The 16,265-nt window shown below is 37.0% G+C and overlaps 3 protein-coding genes across 3 annotated transcripts; 2 read left to right on the forward strand and 1 right to left on the reverse strand.

Annotated features, from left to right (window-relative positions):
* Positions 1 to 415: 415 nt before the first annotated feature.
* On the forward strand, positions 416 to 1,821 carry LOC131438720 (retinol-binding protein pinta-like). The gene is made up of 3 exons (XM_058608927.1): positions 416 to 563; positions 696 to 1,395; positions 1,454 to 1,821. The coding sequence occupies exons 2-3, from the start codon at positions 721 to 723 to the stop codon at positions 1,709 to 1,711; spliced, it is 933 nt and encodes a 310-aa protein (XP_058464910.1). The 5' UTR covers positions 416 to 563; positions 696 to 720; the 3' UTR covers positions 1,712 to 1,821.
* Positions 1,822 to 13,142: 11,321 nt separating this feature from the next.
* Positions 13,143 to 14,893, forward strand: LOC131436331 (alpha-tocopherol transfer protein-like). The gene is made up of 4 exons (XM_058604995.1): positions 13,143 to 13,401; positions 13,803 to 14,300; positions 14,357 to 14,557; positions 14,612 to 14,893. Exons 2-4 carry the CDS (start codon positions 13,827 to 13,829, stop codon positions 14,867 to 14,869), a joined length of 933 nt encoding a protein of 310 aa, XP_058460978.1. The 5' UTR covers positions 13,143 to 13,401; positions 13,803 to 13,826; the 3' UTR covers positions 14,870 to 14,893.
* On the reverse strand, positions 14,889 to 16,257 carry LOC131436330 (somatostatin receptor type 5-like). The gene is made up of 3 exons (XM_058604994.1): positions 15,954 to 16,257; positions 15,234 to 15,898; positions 14,889 to 15,177 (listed from the first exon to the last, which is right to left on the reverse strand). The coding sequence occupies exons 1-3, from the start codon at positions 16,255 to 16,257 to the stop codon at positions 14,908 to 14,910; spliced, it is 1,239 nt and encodes a 412-aa protein (XP_058460977.1). The 3' UTR covers positions 14,889 to 14,907.
* Positions 16,258 to 16,265: the final 8 nt, after the last annotated feature.

The raw sequence follows: 16,265 nt of genomic DNA on the forward strand, positions 1-16,265 counted from the left end.
GTAAAGAGAATTTTAAATAGCAAGAGAAAGGCACTATCACACTACTAGGTGAATTACGAAGAGTTTTTCTAAGTGTATAGGTAGCCAATCGATTTGGAGTACTGTGAGCCGAGCTTAAGGTAACACTGAGGCAATTCGAACAAACACAATTGTTTATCTCAAACGTTTTAATCATTTTTTACATTTTTTCTTTCAAAACACAAGTAGACCTAAACACTTTAAATACTTGTAACCCGTTTGCATGTGACATCCTCAACGATTTTACATTATCGAATAAAGAGCACAATACTCCAACAAATCTTGTTCCATTTGATATCGACGTTTGATTACATAGCGACATGTTCCTATAGTCAGAATAGTGCAAAAGGGAGCATTGAATAGTGTATGTTCAAACAAACACATTTACTGGTTACTCAGTAAGTGGATGGATTCAAATTTTGCAGTCTTATCTATCAGTCACACGAAGCTATCGCAAAATACTATTCGAATAATCGTGTTTAAAAGCTCAGTTTACGTGACACTGTGGACTGAGTAGAACGTGATACAAAATTATCGAGTTAAAGGTACAATTTGTAGGAAAAATATTCTCGCTGAGTACTTTAAAAATTTGAATTATTATCGATCCACCTCTACCACGTTCAATAAATGCCATTAAACTTCCAACTGAACTGTGTTATCTGCACCATTCTTTTCAGTCTTGCGTCGTTATCAACCACGGTAATGCCGAATATACGACCTCTAAGTCCAGAGTTAGCCAAAAAGGCAAGAGAAGAACTTAATGAAGTACCGGAAAGAATTGATAGTGACCTAGCCGCACTACGAACATGGCTGGCAAAAAGCCCTCATATCAAATCCCGGGATGATGATCAATTCCTGGTAACGTTTCTACGAGGGGGTAAATATAGCCTGGAACGCGCCAAGGAAAAATTGGATATGTTCTATACTGTGCGCTCGGCTTTACCAGAGATGTTAAAAAATCGGGATCCATTCGAAGAGAATATGGCCGCCATTCTCAGAAGTGGTATGTTTTTACCTCTTCCGCAGACGGAAACGCCAGATGGTCCTAGAATTGTACTCGTCAGGCCTGGAGTTATCGATCCAAACAAGTACCCAATGCAGCAAGTTTTCAAACTTCAAAGTATGATAATAGATATAATGATGAAAGAAGATGACAATCTGTGTGTTGCTGGTCAGGTTGCAATTGGGGACTTGGAAAATGCAACGATGGCCCATTTCATGCAATTCAGTCCGACGTTTATGAAAAAGATGACTCTTTTGAGCCAGGAAGCATCACCACTTCGCCTGAAAGGTGCTCATCATCTTCATACACCTCCTGGATTCGAAACTATATTCAACATATTTAAAGGATTTATGAATGAAAAAAACCGATCTAGAGTAGGTGCTTTGTAACTAATTCGTATGTAACTAATAATGAAATATCACAAACTTTCAGCTGTTTGTACATGGAAGTAACATGGAAGCTTTGTACAAATACATCCCAAAACGTCTTCTTCCGGAGGAATATGGAGGGGAAGCAGGACCGATTCAAGCCATTGTGGATACATGGGTGAAAAAGGTTGAAAGCTACCGGGATTACTTCAAGGAAGAAGAACAATTTGGCACAGATGAGAAGAAACGCGTTGGGAAACCGAAAAATGCTGAGAGCCTGTTTGGTTTTGAAGGATCCTTCAGACAGCTGGAAGTAGATTAATATGTCGATGACATCAGGTAACGAATACCGAGATTACAAAAAAAAATATACATAGGTTTCGAAAATAAAATTGCTGAAAGATAGATTGTCTCTGGGCTAGGTTGAATTCTTTTGTAGTAAAAATATTGCACGTCATAAATTTTGTATCTGATATTTCACTAAGCGAACACACTGACACTCATCGCCCCATAATCGCAGTCGAATCTGAATGAAACTGCTCACCTTTTTCGCCATCGCTTGTGAAAAAATACTCATGAAATTGAAAATTTTCACTAATCGCACTGTAATACAGGAACCGGAAGTCGGATTTGGATCAGTTGTTTTATGTAGGCTTTTTAAAAAATTTCAAGACTTTTTATTTGCTCCTTAGTTTGGGAAAATCGATTAAGAAATTTCCGAGAAAATCGAGTGCGCATTTTTTTCAAAAATTTGTAGATATTTCCTTGTAATTCCGGAACCGGAAGTCGGATCCAAAAAAAACTCAAGAAATTTGTGTGAGGCCATAAGACCTTTCATTTGAATCTAAGTTTGTGAAAATCGGTCATGGCATCTCTGTGTGTGACTATTTTTCCTTTTTTCTTGCATATTACCCTTTAACTCCGGACCCGGAAGTCGGATCGGGATAAAATTTAAAAGCAGTCTATGGGACCATAAGACTTTCCATTGAGATCTGAGTTTGTGAAAAACGGCTCAGTAATCTCTGAGAAAATTGAGTGACATTATTCTTTACAAACAGACATTTTGTGATCTCGATGAACTGAGTCGAATGGTATATGGCACTCGGCCCTCCGGGCCTAGGTTGTGAAATTGGTTTTTAACAGCGATTGCATAGCCTTTCTATATCAGAAAGGCAAAACAGTACACTCGATTTTCTCAAAGACCGCTTAACCAATTTTCTTCAACTCAGATTCAAATATAAAGCCCTAATTTTGGTGCTACGGGAAGAAATGTGCAGAAACAAGCGTACTCGATAAAACAAATAAAAAGTTTTAGAATCCCATAGAACCCTACCAGATTTCATCCAGGTACGATTGTCGGTCCCGCAATTGAAAACTAATATGTATGGAAATTTAATTTTCATGAGCGTGTTATTATACCTGCTCCGATTTCTACAAACTTAGTTTCAAATAAAAGGTATCACAGTCCCATAGCCTGAATTTCATTTGGGTGCGACTTCTGGTTCCGGAGTTACCTAAGACAAGACCTGACAAATGGCTTCTTATTCTTCCTTCCGAATCATCCTTCTCGTCATTTTCGCCCTGTGGAATAAATACCAACGAATCGGCTACAGTGTAGCCACATTTACAGATACTTTAATAACTTTATGCTAAGAAAAACTGTTTATTAAATTTAAATTTTTAGAATCGGTTTTTAATTTGAAATAAATATGAAAAATGTGTTGGTGAATGGATTTTATTATTATATATTAATGCTTAAAAACAATTAATTGAGCTTTGATGACAAAACACGAAATATCTCATGTTGAACGCAAAATCGAATCCATTGTTGACGTATTACCGGATCTTTTGGAAACCGGAAAAAGTCAAGTTTGGATAGAAATGTTTAGTGTGACCACAGTGTGGCACACAACAGTTCATTCTTCTCGTAAAACTAAACACACTTTCGAGTTTATACTAATTTAACAAATCTTTTTTGGTTACACTTTTATTCACTAAAAATAAAAACGGCTGGATGCTGATTTTAAGTACACAGTGCTGCCACTAAAAACATTTATTACAAATGAGATTGGAAAAAAGTGAAACATTCTCTGAAAATTTTCATTTTCATTGGTGAGCTAAAATTATACATTCTAATAAACTTGTTTTCTGATTTTCTTTATACTTGGCATCATTGCTCGCGTACCCTGCAAAAGTTTTTTCTTTTCACAATGTGCGGGTAGCAACATCAAAATCAGCCAATCAGAAACTGGTCCATTTTGGAACATAAGCAACCCCCCCCCCCCCCCCCCCCCCCACAAAGGAAAAATGTGCACTTAATTTTCTCGGAACAGGGCTTAACCGATTTTCACAATCTAAGATTAAAATGAAAGGTCTCAAATTTTTATAATATTTGATCCAGATCCGACTTCCTGTTTCGAAACTACTTCATGAGTATTTTTTTCACAAGCGATGCAAAATCAAGTGACTGATAAAAGTCTCTAGTTTTCAGAACTTGGTAGTCGGTAGATATATAAACCTTATTCTACTGGTCACCGTTTCCTGTTCCGGAAGCACCGAAAGTAGAGAAGAAAAACTTCAAAAGAGGATCTCAATTTGATTTCTCAGAATCACCTATGTACAGAACAAGCTAAATGACTGCTGATGGGCTAAGCATGTCATCGGGATTCAGGACAACAACCCACAGGAATTGTTGTTGAATATTATTCAGCAGGCACAAGAAGAAGAGGAACACGGCAGGCAAGATGGATCGATCAAGTGGATTTACGAAGCATCCGGGCAAAGAGTGGCCATGGATCGAGTAATATGGAGACGTTTGTTAGATACAGCAAAGAACAACACAGAACTAGACTAGTAAGGTAAGCAAAAATTCATTCGCTAGTGGGCTTACAGATTTACGATAAAAAATAGATTTTGCTAGAACCCTGATAATATAGGATGGGGCTTTTTATTCGAGCGTTCACAACAATAGTTTAAAATTCACCCCCTGGTAGTGTTGGTTCTATGGCTCATGATAATGATGACTAATTAAGATTGTTTTTCCTAGAAAGTATTTTAGGGTATTTAGACCTACGGCGATAGAAATCTCCAAATACCAAGGGGAACGTGCCATTTGAGCCAATTTGTTCTGATTGTTCTGAAGATAGACAATTGAAACCTTGTTTTCTTATTATAGGATGCTGTCTTCAAGTTCAACCACATTCCTTGAAAACTTACAAAATAAGTGTTTTCGAAATTAATTCAGCGATTTTTATCGCTCTGTCTTTCTCTTGTCATTTAAATAGGCGCGTTAAAACATTTATACGTTTATATCTTAGAAACAAAAAGTGTTCGTCATTAGTATTGTGTACTTATCATGCGATTTGTCGGTCTAAAAGATTACATCTCCCGAATCGGAAACGTAATTAATAATCCTTCCAAACTTGATAAATGACTTTCAAATGAGTGTCGGGTTTGCCAGCAATTGTATATCCTTTCCATGGAGAAATGAAAAACGATGTTTGGATCCAATAACTTCTGGTGTATCGATGTTCTTCAAAAACTTCTAGAAATGAGTTTTGACCATTAGACTTCGGTAGTGTCGACAGCTATTCTAATACTTTGAACATACTTCACCCTTTTAATTCTGGAATGCCTTTCATTTGGGTCTAAGCTAGTTAAAATCGGTTGTGCCACCTCTGAAAAAAACCGAATGAGATTTCTTTAGAAGTTTTGACCACTATTTCTGAGCCTGATTATGGACACTGCACAGTGGTCCGAAACGGGAAATTAGCGTGACAAAAATATTTTCACTATTAAATATTAGTTTTTTGTAGTTGGTGTTTTCACAAAAGTTGTTTGTAATCAAATTGCGCTCCTTTTGATGAAAAGTGTTACTAGGGTGGTCCTCATTTAGATTGAAATCTGAAATCTAACTTTCTTAATTAAACTCAAAAATGATTTTGTTGTACAATAAAGTTGTAGGGAATTTTATTTTGAGCGACTTTGCTGAAAAAAGCACCTCTCTAGCTTTTCATTTGACCGACTTACATCAATTTTCCCGAATAAAAGTAGGGTGGCTCCTGAAAATTCACTTTTTTTGTTCTAACTTTTTTGTGAAACGTTCTACGGAAGATTTGGGTTCAGAAGAGTTGTTGTATTAATCATTGCGCATAATTTTGCTCAACTAAGCTTTTTCATATGAGCTACCAGTAAAAAGTTATGATTATTTTTTCATCAAAAACTAGTCAAGCTTCAAATATCAAAATTCATTAGATGCCAGATCGATAAAAATGTATCCTATGCGGTTCCTGAAAGGTCATAATATAAGTAAAAATATAAGAGAAAATTGGAAGGGTGTTTTTTTTAACTTATTTAAATTAGTTTTAAAAATACCTTCAAAAAACTCAAAAACATTGCATAACTCTTAAACGCCTTAACGTATTAACATACTTCCTTCGGCAAAATTATAGTATCAAATTAGTTCTACAAGTGTTCCATACATTGTCCATTCTAGAAATGAGACACACAAAAACTACAGCCGAAAATAGATTGCAGGAACAATTTTAATTATTTATTACAAAAAAAAACAACTTCAATTGAGTTTGAGCAACTGAGGATTAGAGATACTGTGTAATATGGTTATTTCAAACTAGTTGGCCATGATAAATCTATGAACAGAAATTTTCATGATATCGACAATCATTCCAACAAGTTGGTGCAAGTTAGTAAAATGCAAATATGTTTATCCACATCGTGCCGAGACGCCTATGACACTGGTCCTTCTTTTTCATTCATTTGTGTACCGAATAGCCTGTAAAAACTGGAAAACGACGCACAATGAGTTTTGGTTCGAATAAATACATTCTACTCATTTTAACAAACTAATGATTTTTTTGGGTTTCAGAAAGTGCTTTAAATTACAACAAATCTATTTTCGGCTGTAGTTTTTGTGTGTCTCATTTTTCGAATGGACAATGTATGGAACACTTGTAGGGCTAACTTAATACTATTATTTTGTTGAAGGAAGTATGTTGATACGTTAAGGCGTTTAAGAGTTATGCAATGTTTTTGAGTTTTTTGAAGGTATTTTTAAAACTAATTTAAATGAGTTAAAAGAAAAACACCCTTCCAATTTTCTCTTAAATGTTTACTTATATTATGAACTTTCAGTAGCCGCATAGGATACATTTTTATCGATCTGGCATCTAATGAATTTTGATATTTGAAGGTTGACTAGTTTTGATGAAAAAACAATCATAACTTTTTACTGGTATCTCATATGAAAAAGCTTGACTCAGCAAAATTATGCGCAATGTTTATTTCAACAACTCTTCTGAAGACTACTTTTCCATAGAACGTTTCACAAAAAAGTTAGAACAAAAAAATCGATTTTTCGGGAGCCACCCTACTCTTACCCGGGACAATTGATGTAACTCGGTCAAATGAAAAGCTAGAGAGGTGTTTTTTTCAGCAAAGTTGCTCAAAATAAAATTCCCTACAACTTTATTGTACATATTTCATATTTCAATCTAAATAAGGACCACCCTAGTAATATTTTATAGCAAAAGAAGCGCCATTTGATAACAAACAACTTTTGTGACGACACCAACTACAAAAAACTAATATTTAATAGTGAAAATATTTTTGTCACGCTAATTTCCCGTTTCAAACCATAGTGCACTGGTATAACCAAAACCGATTCGTATGGCCAACAACTAACTTGACCTATGAATTGGTACAGTTTTGAGCAGGGGCTGGGGTCCACTAGGAGATTGATAGTACTTATTAGCTCTCTCCGGACAGTACCAGCCTAGATGCCGTGTGGAATCTGGCAGAAAAAAATGAACCAAGAATAAATCCACTGGGTTCCTGCTTCCATGTCGTAAAAGGCGACAATTGCAGGAGTTTCTTTTTCCTTTCAGTTATCAGATATTTTCAATGTTCACTTCTGATTACTCTATTTTACCAAATTATCTCTTCATTCAATCTATCATTTTCCGCCTAGCTTCGGAGCAAAGTTTTATTTGGAATGTTTTCTTCTTCCGTGTTATTGATTGTCTTTTAGGATTATAAATTGAATGATGAAAATCAACTATTGCGCAAACCCGTTTATATTACAACCAGAGTTAATAACAGTTCATAACAGAGATAACATATGTCGGTATATTGAATACATAGTAAAAAACGTGCTTAATCCACCTAGCAGTGCGATGATACCTTTTTTTTTATCAATCCGCATGTGTTTTTTGCATGAATATTCTTCGGTGTTTCAGTTTTCATGACATTATTTTAATGACCGTCGTTTTAAGCTGCAATTTGACATTTTAATCACTCATTACTCAATCGACAATCGATTAAACATTCCATGATATGTCGAAGTAAGTTCCTTTTTAGAGTTTACGGTAATTTAAGGTACTTCCAGAGCCGGTATTCAGGAACCAGCATAACCCAAACCGATTCGTATGGCCATGTGACGAATAAATTGCAATAGTTTTGAGTCCAACTTTCAAGCTTTTCGGGATTATCATCTTCTATATCAGTTTGAATTTTAAAAATTCATCCTCCAGAATCGGAAGTCAGCATTGGATAAAATAAATTAATTTTGTGTGGGACTATAAGTTTATTTTAATTTTAATTTTTGTTTCTGAAATTCGATTTGGCTTTATTTGAGAAAACGATTGAGCTTTGAGAAACGATTCGATACTGGAGCCGGAATTCGAAAATCGGTGTAGCCGAAGTCAGACAAATTCACCTGAGTAGTTTACATTTGTTTTAAAATGTTTAAAAATCAGTGTAGACATCTTTGAGAAATCGTAGTACGAGTTAAATTGTTGGGTGCCTTCCGAATCGAAAACTGAATACCACTAAAACTGAAATACGTTTATTTGGTTGTCGACTATTCTAGTCAGCAAATCTTAGATGATTCTTAGATTTCATTTGAATCTTAGATCGGTTCAGCAATCTACGAGGAAAAAGAGTTACACAACTTTAATTTCGTTTCACATATCATCCTGTAGTTCCGGAACCAGAAGTCGGATCCAAATGTAATTAAGGAACCTTGTTTGGGAGTATACTACTTTTCATATGAGTCTGAGTTTGTAGAAAACGGTTGAGTCATCTCCGAAAAAATTGAGTGAAATTATTTGTCACACACGCATTTGCTGATCTCGACGAACTGATTCGAATGGTATATGGCTGTTATATTCTTCCAGCATTTATTGATGTGAGTAGTTTAAATCAATATAATTATGGAATTGCTTACAACTCGAAAATTCTGCCATCATCTCGTTTACATATGGCATATTCGAACGGTTATGTTACCAAAAACGAACCGTGCTAAAATTGGTCCGAGGCAAAATATCATGCCGTACACAGTCTTTTGGGAACTTAAAAACAAATGTATGTAACAGTATAAAAAACCGTGTTTTATGTTGCTCCCAAGCATTTCTTTGCCAGACAGCGCTCAAAACTTCTACTGCTGGAATAGGGGAAAAATCGCCAAAACCATTCAATAGCGTTCTGGGTGACGGAGAGACCTTTCATTTGCGACTGGTTTGATCAAAATCGGTAGAGCCATCTCTGAGATCTCGACCTCTTAGTTGACAACACACATACAGACACACACACATACACACACGGACATTTGCTCAGTTCGTCGAGCTGAATCGATTGGTATATGACATTCGGCCCTCTGGGCCTGGGAAAATTTTTCTAAAGTTTGAGCGAATTCTTTCAAACAATAAATTAATATTTTTCTCGGTAGCCGGCTGCCCAGATCAACCAATATAACCAAATAATAATTTTATTAAATAATTAAGATAATAAAGCGGAAATAATACAGAATCAAGACGCGCGTGGAATATGTTGACCTTTATTTGGTGATTTACAATGATTTTATTACAACTGTTTAGAATATGTCAATGCAATGAATCAACTATTTTATCTAAATCCTTTTAACTCGTTTATTTTGTATCACGTAATTCAATTTATAAAAAATAGGGAAGTTTTGCCTTTCTCATATAGAAAGGTTATGCAATCACTTGAAAAACCGACTAGTGAAAATTGGCCCGGAGGGCCGAGTGTCATATACCATTCGACTCAGTTCATCGAGCTGAGCAATGTCTATGTGTGTGTGTGTGTGTGTGTGTATGTATGTATGTGTCAAAAATTCTCACTAGGTTTTCTCGGAGATGGCTGAACCGATTTTGACAAACTTAGATTCAAATGAAAGGTCTCGTGGTCCGACTTCCGGTTCCGGAGTTATAGGGTAAAGTATGTTACATATTGTACACCGTCACTTAAACCGGCGAAACAAAAAACGTTAAAAATTTTCTAAACTGGTCTCAAAACTACACAAATTGATAGTTATTATCAGTAGGCAACTAAACAAACCAATTCCGGCTATGCTGGTTCCCATTATCCGGTTCCGGAAGTACCGGAAATAGTGGTCATATATACCAAAATGGATCTCACTCACTTTTCTCAACGATGGTTTGATCGATTTCCACAAACTTAGATTCAAATGAAAGGTCTTGTGGTCCCATACGGAATTCCTGAATTTCATCCGGATCCGACTTCCGGTTTCGGAGTTATAGGGTAAAGTGTATTACATATTGTACACCGTCACTTAAACCGGCGAAACAAAAAACGTAAAAATTTTCTAAACTGGACTCAAAACTACACAAATCGATAGTCATTATCAGTAGGCAACTAAAAAAACCGATTCCGGCTATCCTGATTCCCGGTATCCGGTTCCGGAAGTACCGGAAATAGTGGTCATATATACCAAAATGGATCTCACTCACTTTTCTCAACGATGGTTTGACCGATTTCCACAAACTTAGATTCAAATGAAAAACCTTGTGGTCCCATACGGAATTCCTGAATTTCATCCGGATCCGACTTCCGGTTCCAGAGTTATAGGGTAAAGTGTATTACATATTGTACACCGTCACTTAAACCGGCGAAACAAAAAACGTATAAAAATTTCTAAACTGGTCTCAAAACTACACAAATCGATAGTCATTATCAGTAGGCAACTAAAAAAACCGATTCCGGCTATCCTGATTCCCGGTATCCGGTTCCGGAAGTACCGGAAATAGTGGTCATATATACCAAAATGGATCTCATTCACTTTTTTCAACGATGGTTTGACCGATTTCCACAAACTTAGATTCAAATGAAAGGTCTTGTGGTCCCATATGGAATTCCTGAATTTCATCCGGATCCGACTTCCGGTTTCGAAGTTATAGGGTAAAGTGTATTACATATTGTACACCGTCACTTAAACCGGCGAAACAAAAAAACGTAAAAAAATTTCTAAACTGGTCTCAAAACTACACAAATCGATAGTCATTATCAGCAGGCCACAAAACAAACCGATCCCGGCTATCCTGGTTCCCGGTATCCGGTTCGGAAGTACCGGAAATTGTGGTCATATATACAAAAATGGATCTCACTCACTTTTCTCAACGATGGTTTGACCGATTTCCACAAACTTAGATTCAAATGAAAAACCTTGTGGTCCCATACGGAATTCCTGAATTTCATCCGGATCCGACTTCCGGTTCCAGAGTTATAGGGTAAAGTGTATTACATATTGTACACCGTCACTTAAACCGGCGAAACAAAAAACGTAAAAAAATTTCTAAACTGGTCTCAAAACTACACAAATCGATATTCATTATCAGCAGGCCACTAAACAAATCGATTCCGGCTATCCTGGTTCCCGGTATCCGGTTCGGAAGTACCGGATATAATGGTCATATATACCAAAATGGATCTCACTCACTTTTCTCAACGATGGTTTGACCGATTTCCACAAACTTAGATTCAAATGAAAGGTCTTGTGGTCCCATACGGAATTCCTGAATTTCATCCGGATCCGACTTCCGGTTCCAGAGTTATAGGGTAAAGTGTTTTACATATTGTACACCGTCACTTAAATCGGCGAACCAAAATAAGTAAAAAAATTTCTAAACTGGTCTCAACACTACACAAATCGATAGTTATTATAAGTAGGCAACTAAACAAACCGATTTCGGCTATCCTGGTTCCCGTTATCCGGTTCCGGAAGTACCGGAAATAGTAGTCATATATACCAAAATGGATCTCACTCACTTTTTTCAACGATGGTTTGACCGATTTCCACAAACTTAGATTCAAATCAAAGGTCTTGTGGTCCCATACGGAATTCCTGAATTTCATCCGGATCCGACTTCCGGTTCCGGAATTATAGGGTGCGTACTAGAAGAGTTTGTGTGTAATGTTAGTTGGTGACTGTTCGAACCGACTTTGATTATACCGGTTCTCGGGTTCCGGTGCCGGAAGTACATATAATAGTGAACCTATTTCGTTTTCTTAAGGATGACTTACGTAATCAAAGCAATGTTTTATTCTGTATATTATGCATAAACAATCTCTTGGTTTCTTTCAAAAATCGAAGAGAAAAATTTTGAATAGAATACCACAATATTATATACATGAGAAAGGCATCATTACAACACTAGGTGGATTAAAACAGGTTTTTATTCTTTACGCGATAATATTGCTAATTTTTCTTCAGTTTCCTCGAATAAGAGCTGTGAATCAAGACTTCCCGGGACTTCAAGATAGAATATTGTTGAAACGTTCATTCGGGAAGTCAGTGAGTTTAGTGGTGCATCCGAGAATCTTGAAAACGGAATATACTGAATCGCGCGCGAATAATACCAATACTGAAATTTTCACTAACAAATATCCTTCTCCCGTGACACTTGTGGAGTGCGCAGTAGTATATACGGCCTCTAGTAACAACAAATATTGGACTAATATCCCTTCCCATTCCTTAGACGATCTACGTTCGGGCCTAGCCGGCACCGGTACTGATCAATGAGTTCTGGGGTTACCAGAAGATGTACATTGAAGGATGATTTACCAGTCCCAGGTTGGATCATCTAGAAATTCCCTGTACAATTTCAGCTAATCCCGATCAGTAACGAAGTAGCAACCAAGGGTGGTAGCTCAAGCTATGAATGGGTACAGTTTTGAGCATAATTTAATTCAGTGGTTCGCAAATTTGGATATTTAGCTTTTTTGCAGTTAACGTGAGTTTCAAATGAAAAATAGAGAAAGGTGGAAAGGTTAGTGACTGTTAGAGATCTATTTTTGCGAATTTCATTATTTTTATTTTATCTGTCATTTTATCAGTCTGATTTTCCGTTAGGTAAAGCATAGGGTATATTATCATGCACAGTATAGTTTAGACATGTGTGGCCAAAACAGTGTATTATTTCTAGGTGCGCAATAGCTTTTCCCCCGGAAAAAACAGCAAATGTGCAGATCTTAATCTTTAGCTTTCCCATATGACTTACTTACATGGAGTACGCTATGTCGCTTTTGACATCATGCCAACTGTTTAATTTTTACATTTGCTTCTCGGTTGTTAAAGTGGCATCGAAGCAACAATAGCTCGTGTATCTTTAAAATCCAAGCGCCTCGCACGCAAAGCTGCCGAAATCAATGAACGTGGCCAAACTAACTGTTATAAATGCAATAAATGACTCTAAATATCGATGAAGTTTGATTGCAGGGTACAAGATGATGAGAGCTACTTCAGGATTTTCAGAACAAGAATTTTTCAAATGCTATTGTAGTTTATGCGCCTGTATAAACTGTCGTTTTCTTCTCTCAAGCAGTACAAGTGCATTGTTCTGTTTGGTACGGATTTGTCATCTCGGAATCATGGAATGGTATTCTACGAGCAACGTCCTGCCCAATGACATGAACCTTCTCAAGACGTCAGACTTTTGAAAATTGCATGCAACATTGTTAGCGCCAAAATTTGTCCGATCGTATCAGGCGAAACCCATCTCTGTCTGCTATCTCAAACAAATACATTATCATCAAAAAAACCTCATTTCCAGGTATTGTGTCTTATCAGAATAATCGTCACTTTGCGTCATACCAGCCCGAATAACAAACTCGTTGTACACGCATGGAGTATTTCAGTCGACGTTTAAAGTCTAACGCATTAAGAGTCCAATTTGGCAGGTAACTATAAACAGATAATTGAAGTGAATGAAAGTGAATAGTTAAAATCAGCGAACAAATGAGAACAATGTTAAAACAATTATTTACTTTAACAATTTTTAATAATTCAACCTGTCGTACATTTCATAGACCACAGTGAAATTTCTTTTTTGAACAAAACAATAGTACTTTTCCAATAGACACATCTGCAGTCCAAAACAACAATAACGACAAAACCAATACTTAAAGTAATACCTATCGTGATTATGAAACTACTGTAATTATATATTATAAAATATCTATAAATATAGCATGACACTGCAAAAGTAACCATTCTTATAGCATGACACAGCAAGAAAACCATATCAATAGCATTGTTATCGTACCTCAATCCGAACACTAACTAAGCGAACTCATTTCAGGGGGCTTCTGTGGCAGTAGTAAGGATGGTCAATATTCGACCCCTACCGGAAGCACTTAGTGAAAAGGCTCGTCTGGAGCTAAACGAAAGGCCCGAACGAATCGAAGAAGATTTGAGTGCTCTAAGACAATGGCTCGCCAAGAATCCCCACATCCGATCTCGGGTTGATGATCAGTTTCTGGTTTGCTTTTTACGAGGGTGCAAGTACAGTTTAGAGCGAACGAAAGAAAAGCTGGACATGTTTTACACCGTCAGAACAATGTCACCGGAACTCATTCGGTCGCGGGATCCGCTGAATCCCCGAACTCTCGAAATTATTCGGCTGGGTGTTGGAATTCCTCTACCACACACGGACACTCCAGACTCGCCACGAATTCTGCTTATTCGGCCCGCTGCTTACGAACCGAGTCAGTACACTATCGAAGAGGTGATACGAGTTAGTACCATGGCAAATGATTTAATGATGATCGAAGATGACAATTTTGTGATAGCTGGGCAGGTTAGTGCGAAGGATTATTAAAAGAAACTTTAAAATCGAAAATATGTTGCTCGCAGATTGGAATTTTGGATCTTGCCAATGTGACCATGGCGCACTTTCTACAATTTACGCCAAGTTTTGTGAAGAAAATGACCATAATGAGTCAGGAAGCGTCTCCATTGCGACAGAAAGGATTCCATTACATCAACACTCCCCATGGATTTGAAATTGTGTTCAACATGTTCAAAAGCTTCATGAGTGAGAAAAACAAATCCAGAGTAAATTTATTTACGATTTGTAATTAATTGCATGTAACATAACTTTTTCTTCAGCTTTATGTTCACGGTTGCGATATGGATTCTTTATATAAATATATACCTAAACGGTTATTTCCTATGGAATATGGAGGTGATGCCGGACCAATTCAGACCATTATCAACCAATGCGAGGAAAAACTGCTTTCATATCGCGAATATTTCCTAGAAGAGGATCAGTACGGAACAGATGAAAATAAACGACCAGGGCGCCCACGAAATGCCCAAAGTATGTTTGGTGTTGAAGGATCATTTCGGAAACTCGAAGTAGATTAAGTTTTTATTACGGATTTAATTGAAATATACTCATGTTTTTAAATGTATTCTGATGACTGGAGTGGGCCATGCTTGTAATGAAATTGATTAGAGTTTATTAAATTAGTCTCAAAGGATGGCCCTTTCATGGTTTTCTCGGTGATCGGATTAAGCTGGGATGATCTTGTTTCACCGGAAGCTGCAATTAACCTATTGTTTTTTGTTTGGGCCATCCGACAGGAGTGGGTTACAATATGATCACTTGCACATGGATCACGAGGTTGTAGTTTACTGATTGAGACCACTGTTGATTGTTTCTGAGGTTTTGCCTGGGAAGTGAATGAATCAGAAGTATGATATATTTTGCGAAGTTAGATTTGAATACCTTGTTTGAATATAAACTGCCCCAAAAGCATCTCCACACACTGGTCTTGTTGTAAGCTCGCCGGAAGTTGTCATTGGTCAACCCATAAATCAACGGATTGATGGCGGCATTGAGAAACATCAAGTAATGCGACGTGTACCAAAGGATCTTGAAATCCTCACCTAATTCATCAGTGGTTTCGTTTAAAAACCTTCTGTACCGTATAAAAACTAGTGTGGTGAATGGAATTCGAAATAAAATGAATATTAACAACACAACAAATAACGATTTCACAACCTTTTTCTTATAGCGCAGAGAAATTGTGTGTTTTCTACTCTGAACATTTCTTTCGTATAGATTTAATTTTAGGAAAATAAGGCTGTAACAGCCAACCATCACCAATAGTGGAAACCACACAAGTGCACTGATCATCACGTGCCAGTACTGAGGTAAAAAATTAGTATCCTCTGCGCAGAACGATTCCAAAAAGTCGTTCCACTGTCGCTCTTTATAGTTACGAAACACAGCCAATGGCAGTGCTAGCAGTGTGCCGGAAAGCCAAGTACCGAATATAAGAACTGAGACTCCACGGATAGTCAGTCGTGACTTTCGAAGCAACACAATTGCGGTCAAGCGATCGTAGCTGATGGTGCACAAACAAAGTACCGAAGTAATTAGAAATGAACCTGTGAAAAGAGTCATTATAATAATCACACATAACATTTATTTTGTTAGGCTAACCTTCCAGGAAGCCTTCTAGTTTGCACCCGATAGGTCCCATAGAATAGTTTTGGTAAAAATCGTGTGACATGAACATGATAGGACATACTAATACAGTCGCCAAATCTGCCACAGCTAAGTTTGCAATTAAAATATTCGTCGGGGTCCTCAATGTCCGGATAGTTGAAATGATGCATAGCAGAGCAACATTACCAAAAACACCAAAAGTGAGAACAGGTATAAAAGTCACAACTTTGAGAAAAATTTCTCCGAATGGTTTAATGATCCATATCTCTCTCGGATAATCATAAATGCTGACATCCATCTGGAAAA

The sequence above is a fragment of the Malaya genurostris genome, chromosome 3 (assembly GCF_030247185.1).
Source record: "Malaya genurostris strain Urasoe2022 chromosome 3, Malgen_1.1, whole genome shotgun sequence".
NCBI classification, from domain to species: domain Eukaryota; kingdom Metazoa; phylum Arthropoda; class Insecta; order Diptera; family Culicidae; genus Malaya; species Malaya genurostris.